The sequence below is a fragment of the Muntiacus reevesi genome, chromosome X (assembly GCF_963930625.1).
Source record: "Muntiacus reevesi chromosome X, mMunRee1.1, whole genome shotgun sequence".
Lineage (NCBI taxonomy): Eukaryota > Metazoa > Chordata > Mammalia > Artiodactyla > Cervidae > Muntiacus > Muntiacus reevesi.
Genome location: NC_089271.1, coordinates 101453882 through 101461887, shown reverse-complemented (window position 1 = coordinate 101461887; position 8006 = coordinate 101453882). Strand labels below are relative to the sequence as shown.

Below are 8006 nucleotides of genomic sequence, written 5' to 3'. Positions count from 1 at the left end.
AATTATGCTAATAGTATAAAGACTTGATAAAATGTGATGAGAATAGGATTTTACATCTGTAAAATTCCTTCCCCAAACTTGTAATCCCAGGCTAGTCACAAGTAAAATATCAGACAAATACCAGTCAAGTGACATGGTAAGAAACATCTGCCAAGTACTCCTCAAAACTGTCAAGACCATCCAAAGCAAAGAAATGTTAAAGCTAAAAGGAACCCAAGGAGACATTACAAGTAAATGTTAGGGTATTTTCCTTCCCAGGTTCTGGGAATGGGTAAAATCTATAGAAATCTGAGTAAAACATGGGCTTTAGTTGATCATAAATAATGCAATAATAATTAATAATTATTATTATAAAAATTATTTATAAATATAAATTTATATTTACATATATATTATTATAAATATATAATGATTATAAATATATATAAATATGTATTTATTATATATTATATTATATTATACATATTACATATATTATATATTATATATAAATAAATAATAATTTAATATATAAAATATTGTAATATATAAATATATAATATTTAATATATGTAAATATATAATATAATAAATATATAAAAATATAAATTATATTATTATACATTATATTATATATATTATATATTATAGAAACATAAAAATATATATTTATGTATATAAATATAAATAAATTGTTATAATAATAATAAACAATGCAATATTTCCTCATTAATTGTAATAAATATATCATATTACTGTAAGATATTAGGAATAAGGGAGACTGGGTGATGGCCATAAGAGATTTCTGCTATTCTCACAATTTTTTTTTCAAGTCATAATGGGTTACAAGGGTTAAAAGGGTTACAAAGGAAAAAGGTGAAAATAAAGACTATTTTCAAAATAAAAAAGGCAAGGAAACTTTGGGCACAACATGCTGAGTATGTTAAAAAAGGACATAGAAAGGAAACCAAACACAAGCACATGGAACCTGTAAGTATGAAACAACAATTGCTAAACTAGCTTCAGCTTTTCCTCTCCCTTAACCTCCAATCCCATATAATATACTAAAACCGGGCCTCTTCCAGAAACATCTCTGGATCCACTTTTTTCTCAAGTCCCACAAACACTGCCCTAATCCAACCTCATAGATGTTTTGCCTGGATACGGCAAAAGCCACCAACCAAGAGCAGGTGGAGACCTGGAACCCCATACTTGCTCAAAAATCACTTTAAGACGTCTGCCAGTGTTATTTGCTACAGAGGTCTGTCAAGATCCAGGCAGGTGTCAATGTCTTGCCTTGAATACAAGGGTCCAAAGCAAACCATTAGCTGTGCATACATGTGAGTGCTCGTGTCTGAATCTTTGTGACACCATGGACTGTGGCACACTCCCCCCACCCCCGTCTCCTATGTCCATGGGATTTCCCAGGCAAGAATAGAGGAGTGGGATACCTTTTCCTCATCTAGAGTATCTTCCCACCCAGGGATCGAAGTTGCATCTCCCACATTGCAGGCAGATTCTTTAACACTGAGCCTCCAGGGAAGCCATGAGGAAACACAGGGACTTCTCAGAGGAGCAGAACACTCACTGAGAATCCTTAACCCAAGGGAGGTGCTTGTCCAATCTGTGATGCCCTGGGAAAGATCAGCTTGGGAACAGGGTGGTGTGTGTCCACACAGCCGCTGCTGCAGAAGATGCTGGATCCTGGAACTGACCTCCAGATAAGTCGGTGGGTGTGAGGGCGAGTTTCGGCCGCCTCGCAAAGGACTGAGGTTCTTATGTACCCAGAGCAAGAACCCAACCACACCTAACAGTCATATCCCATAAGGAGCATGAGAAGTACCTGCCATGAGAGCTGCCACATACACATCCTGGAGTGCCCCCTGGGACTGTGGTCCCAGCCTTGGCCCCAGAGCACAGACGTCCTCATGGAGGCCATAGCGGCAGCTCACCAACAGTGGCACCTGCTCCCGCCTCCCTCTCCCGGCCAGCCCCAGGCAAGTCTGATGGGATCTCCAGGGGCTTGCTGCTTCCATGTCTCTGGGGCTGTTGACCCTCTATGCAGCCTGCACCCGTGGGCCCCAGATTCCTCTCCTACCTGGCTCCTTTCGGAATCCTCATTGGAGTCTGGGACCTCTGGCGCCTGGGGTAGCATCATCCCAGCCATCTGCTAGAGCTTTTCCTCTGCTCAAACAGCCCGACTGGGGACACCAAAGTCCTAGCTAGCTATGCCGGTGGCTGACCAGACAGCCCTCTGCCTCTCACACTCAGGCTCAAAAGCCAGGACCTCACAGTCACATTCACAAGACCCTGAGTTTCCTCCAACACACTCCACAGGGATTCCACAGGGAAAGAATGGTCTGATACACCTCAGGAACTTAGAGATGTGCCCTGCAATTCCATGGCAATGACTACTACTGACCTCCCACGAGGAGTCTTGCCCAGGGGTTGCATCAAGACCTGCTGGCTCCACCTGAAGAACAGTGGAAGGACTGCTCTGGGATTTCCAAATAAAGTTACACACATGAGGTCATCAGGACCAGGGCCTAATCCACTCTCAGTGGGGAGTGAGGGATGGGGCGGAAGCAGGACAAAACCCAAGGCAAGGTTCTAGCGGAGAGGGGGCGCTGTGGGCAGCAGTGGTGGGGAGGCCTCGGGGCTGGGCGCCACCAGGAGGATGCCCCCAACAGGGGACTTTGGCAGCTGGCTGCTGCCCTCCTGATGGAGACGGATCACAGCCCCAAGGGGGCTGAGAGTGCAGCTCGTGGGAGGTAGGGGCAGGCTGTGGGTCTTTGGTGGGGGTGGGTGGAATTCCTGAAGCCAGTTCCCTGTGGGGCAGCCTCTCTCAAGTGTCAGAGGTGAGGGGTTTGAATCACTGGAAGAGAAACCACACTCGGAGTGGTCTATGTCTGTGTGTTGTCCTGACTTGAGGATTAACCCCCATGTGCCCATGTCCCTTCAGAACAAATGGTTGTTGACAAAATGCTTCTGCTCAAAATTCACTGGCCCTGGGTCATCATATGACCCTTCCTAAATGAAGAGGCCTGGCAGGGTCATGTCCCCATGTGTGCAGGGAGGGAGGAAGACAAGAGGTGACTGAACACCTGACATCTCTCCAATTCCACACTGCCTAGCAGATGCTCCACAAAGAGCAGCAGTTAAAAATCTCTTTTGTTTTGGGGAGGAGAGTCTGAGCAGGTCACATGGGTCTTGACATTTTCCACCTTTTCCAAGTGTCCACTGACTATGTGGCTGCTACCTTGTATGTGGCCAGAATCACATTTCTTGTTCCTGTTGTTCTCTGACACTCAGCATGGAGAGCTGCCCCTTCAGCCCCCTGCACCCATCCACACCCCCACTGCAGTGACCTCACCACCTCCTTAGGCCCGGAAGTCGCTCCTGCCTTTTCATGCCAGGCACAGCCTTAACCTGGGTCTCTGCTGCCTCCACACTTCTGAACCTGCCTGAATCCGGGGACGCTGCTGGATGTTGCATCTTTACTGGCTACTACTTATTTCTCGTGTTATTCGCATCTCAGACTCTGTCCCTCTCTCTTCTGGAAATGGTTTTGTTTTCAGGACACCTCAGAGAATTGGCAGCTTAGTTAGAAATGGAATAGAAAACCCCTCAGAATTGCTATTCTGTGTTTTCCTCCCGGAGAATATATATCAATTTCGGTGTTTGTCTGTGTTTCGGGGTGGAGAGTAGTGTGTCCAGCTGGGCACAGCTCACTCAAAGATCCCAGGATTCTCGTCACACAGCAGGTCCTGTCCACTTTTGCAGCTTCTCTTTACTCATTTCATCCAAATGAAATCTAGACCATGCTCACAAGTGAAAATCATAAAGTCCAGATGACCAAAGACACTGTTATTTCAATGTACTTGCTAATCAGCTTCCCAAGGCAGAGACAAGAAAGTTAGCACAGGGAATACTGGCCAGATACAAAAGAGCAAGATTCACATTTCCTAGGATTCCAAGCAGATGGTGGAAAGAAAACACCTATTTCATACCTGTGGTCAATAACTATGGGACAAGTGCCAGGACCCATTCCTGCCTGCCCTAGAAAGAGAACTCTCTGGGGTTTATCCAAGAAGCAAAAGGACACCTCACAGCAAAGATCCGTTTCAGAGATTCCCCTCACCCCCAAGACAAACCTCATGTGACTGCAGATCCTGGACCATTGCTGTAAGTGTGGGGGTGTCCTGCTACTCCTAGTGTCCCCACTGTTAACATGGCCTTTCACGGAGCAGAGAATCTGTACACATCTTTGGAATAACTGATCCAATGAGCAGGGGTCTCAGATTGTCTGCTACTTTCTTTAATAACCCAGGAAAATTCAATTAACTGAGATCATTTAGTTATTGTGAATGACAGACAAGAAGGCCATAAGGATGAATTCACTATGATTACTTTTATTATCCAACTCTTCTCCATACAATACTATTGCTACAGAAGTTCACATTTTCAAAACATTTCTAATTTCGATTCCATTGCATTCTGTTCAGGACCACAAAACAAAATGGAAGACTTTCCCATCTCTTTTAGAAAACAGCAAAACTCTTGCTTTTGAACTGTGTTACATCAAATACACTCGGATCAATATCATTCACAAAGCTAAGATATGAAAGTTTCTTCAGCCTTCTTTGAAACCAAACTTTGAAAAATTTCTAAAGAAAACAGAGATGAATCCCCATGTCATCATAGAGAACAGGAACCAAAAGATGCTACAAACTGGTTCCCCCAACTACCCCGGGCCCTCACATTTTAGAAAGCTGACTACTCCCCTCTTTAACCACAGAGAGAAAGAACAACCTGGCTGCTGCTCTGTCCTAGGCCCCCTATTCCTCCTCCCTCGCATCTTATGCAGACAGGAATGGGAAGGCCCTCAAAGCCCTTGGGTTGACCGTGAGCATAAATGCCATGACTTGCCACTTGCTGGTCTCCACATAGGCCCGGGGACCCCACAGGAACTCATAGCGAGCAGGGTGGCTGTCAGGCACCTGCTCGTACCGCAGGTATCCCTCCCGCACCCACACTTGGGTCAGAAGCTCCCTGGGCTCCCCAAAGACACAGTGCTCACTCCCAACATACATCCCCATCTTGCTGAGTGCTCCCCAGACCACCTCCTCTGGGGCCGGGTCTCCAAACCGCATGATCATGCTGAGGACCAGCACCAAGTAGCCGGCCTTGGGCAGACCCACCCCATCGCTCAGCATCTCATCACAAGTGAGGCCCAGGATGGGGACCAAGATGTAGGTGTGCTCCGCTGGGTCCACCTCCTTCACATCCACACCAAACAACAGCTGCAGGCACACTGAGACTTCCCTGAAGACCACCGGGAAGTGCTCCTGGTTATCCCTGAGGACCTCATTTAGCATTTCCGCCTGGGAGGTCTGCTCCTTGGCTCGATACTTGAGGAGCAGGAACTTCATCAGTTTACCTATCATCCTATGCAGAATTTCTTGGGGCAAGGCCTCCACAGGAGCGGAGGAAGATGCTGGGGGGTAGGAGGCCAAGTGGGATACAGACTCCCCCACCTCAGCCTCCAAGAGCGGCACCTCGACAGGGCCCTGGTCCTCGCCTGGGTCCTGAAGGCCTTCTTCGGGTTTGCTGAGCTCACTCATCTCAACCACGAGCACAATGCCTGAGGTCAAACAAGACATGGAAGTGAGGCAGAGGTACAGATGGGGACCAAGGGCCTCTGGGAGAGAGGAGGTGTGAGCAACCTGGGCTAAGAAACACATCCTAGATGGTACAACACAGGCCACTTACAGATCTCCCATTGAGGGGTACTCTCAGACCTCACAGGATTGCTCCTCCTGGGAGGCCAACCCCTGGCTACCCGAAGGAGGAATGGAGGTAACTCCCAAGCAAGTCGCCAGCACAGCCTGAGATTTCCGGGTCCAAAAAAGTGGGAGGAATTGGGGCCTTCTGGGGCCCCCCTATGTTCTGGGATAAGGAGCCTCTGGTTCACTTCAGGTCACCCTCTCACCTTGATTGCTGATACTGCCTGTCTGAACTCAGGACACAGGCTTCAGACCTCTGCCTTCGCCTCCTGGTTCCTGGAGCTCCTGGGAGAGAAATGGAGTTGACATCTAAGGGCTATACTGTAGCACATCCCTGGGCCTTCTGTGCTGGTAGGTGGGACGGACACTCGGGTTACACCCAGTTGTGTTGTGGGTACCTTGTAATGCTCACCTTTCCCCTGGCATGACCTGGACCTACCCCTTTGGAGGAGTAGAAGGAAACTCAAAACAAGACACAAGCCTGAACAGAAAGCACTGAGGGGCACCACATGCGGCCGCACCTGTCCAGGGTCTCGCGCAGGTCCTAGGCTGGGGAGATGCTCGGTCCCCAGCTCCTCCTCACGTCCTGCCTGGCCTCCACACACTCGCCACAGGGGCGGGGCTCTGTTCAGCCCAACCTTGGGGTTGGGGAGTTCAGCCCCTGCCAACGTGAAGCCTCCAACTCTGCCCGTAAAACCTCACCTCCCGAGTTCCCTAAGCCAGGGGTCAAGAAACTGCTCACCCTGCTCACCCCACTCTGGGCCCTGCAAGACCCTCTTGCAAGGGTCAAGATCCCTCCATGTTGGGTTCAAACCGCCTCAATCCTTCCTCACATGGAGCCTGGACTCCAGGCAGGACTCGCGTTTGTCCCGTCCGCCATTTTGAGACCCCGCCACTTTCACAAGACCTCCAGTCCCCCTGAGACCCGCATGTGAGGAAGTCAGACAGACCTAGTGTGCTCTTCTCACCCCAAGGGCTCCCAGGACCGACTACAGGGAAGGGGATCTGTAGGGTTCCATAGGTCCTCACCCAGGTTACTTAGAGTCCTCCTTCAGGAACCTCACCTTGCCTCCGCACAGGACCTGGATTCTCGCCTCTCCGCAACTGAAGCCCCGCCCCTTATACCAGGACCCCAGTCTCCTGAAGACCCGGATGTCAGGAAGTCAGCTCATGCCTGTGGCGCTCATCCTGCCCCCACGGTTGCCCTGGACTGACAACAGAGATGCGCTTCTCTGAGGTCTCCTCTGATTAGGGGTTCAGGGTCCTCTAAACCCTCTTCAGGGTCCTCAAGGTCTTCAACCCTGCAGGACCTGGGACTCGGCCCCCCTGAGGCCCCGCCCCATATGTGACGTCCCCAGTCAGAGACCGGGATGTCAGGAAGTGAGACCATGCACTTTGGGCTTATCGTATCCCAAATTGGGCAAGGACCAACAGCAGCTCCAGGATTTTCTGAGGTCTCCTCTGATTGGGTCCAAGGTCCCCTCAGTCTTCCATCAGGGTCCTCAAATTGAAACCCTGGAGGAGCTGGGCTTCTTCCCTCTGCTCACTTGAGGCTACACCCCCTTTCCCAGGTCCCCAGTTTCTCTGAGACCCAGATGTCAGGAATTGCAGCATGTGCTCATCCACCCCCTGTGCTCCCTGAGACTTCATGTGAGCGTCCCGTCTCTGATCAACACAAGGGACATGCCCAGATCTGCCAGGGCTCAAGATGAGGTTCCTGAGGGAGGATGTAGGAACCCCACAGATTCCTGAACCTGCTGTCAGCCCTGGGCCACCCTGGTGGTGGGATGAGCGCTTGGCAGCCTCTTCTGACTTCCGCATCTGTGTCTCAGAAATATTAGGCAATTGGTAGAAGCTTCAGGGCCTCAGATGGGCAGTGGGAAAGGTCTTCTTTCTTTTGAGAGTCAAGGTGAGGACACTGAGGAAGGACAGAGGGGACCCTGGATCCCAGAGCAGAGTGGGCTCTGGGAGGACATTGGGTGGATGAACGTATGCTGCATTTCCTGACTGGGTCTCAGAGAGACTGGGGACCTGGTATGGGGGCTGACTTCCTAATATGCAGATTTCAGACTGGTGTCCTAGTATACAGAGATGACTTTCTGACATCTGCATTTCAGAAAGACTGGGTTCCTGGTATGAGGTTTGGGGCGTTATTAGGGGAGAGGAGAGGATCTGAAGTCGTACCTGGAGATAAGGTGAGGTCTCTGAGGGAAGGCTGACGGGACCGCAAGTGAAAACTCA

General features: G+C 49.4%; 1 protein-coding gene across 1 annotated transcript; it reads right to left on the bottom strand.

Moving 5' to 3' along the window:
- Positions 1 to 4838: 4838 nt before the first annotated feature.
- LOC136153648 (melanoma-associated antigen 9-like) lies at positions 4839 to 5603 on the bottom strand. The gene has a single exon (XM_065915670.1). It carries the CDS (start codon positions 5601 to 5603, stop codon positions 4839 to 4841), a length of 765 nt encoding a protein of 254 aa, XP_065771742.1.
- Positions 5604 to 8006: the final 2403 nt, after the last annotated feature.

What these genes read in the sequence shown, in the direction of transcription:
- LOC136153648 (XM_065915670.1), bottom strand. Translation starts at nt 5,603, where the DNA reads ATGAGTGAGCTCAGCAAACCCGAAGAAGGCCTTCAGGACCCAGGCGAG.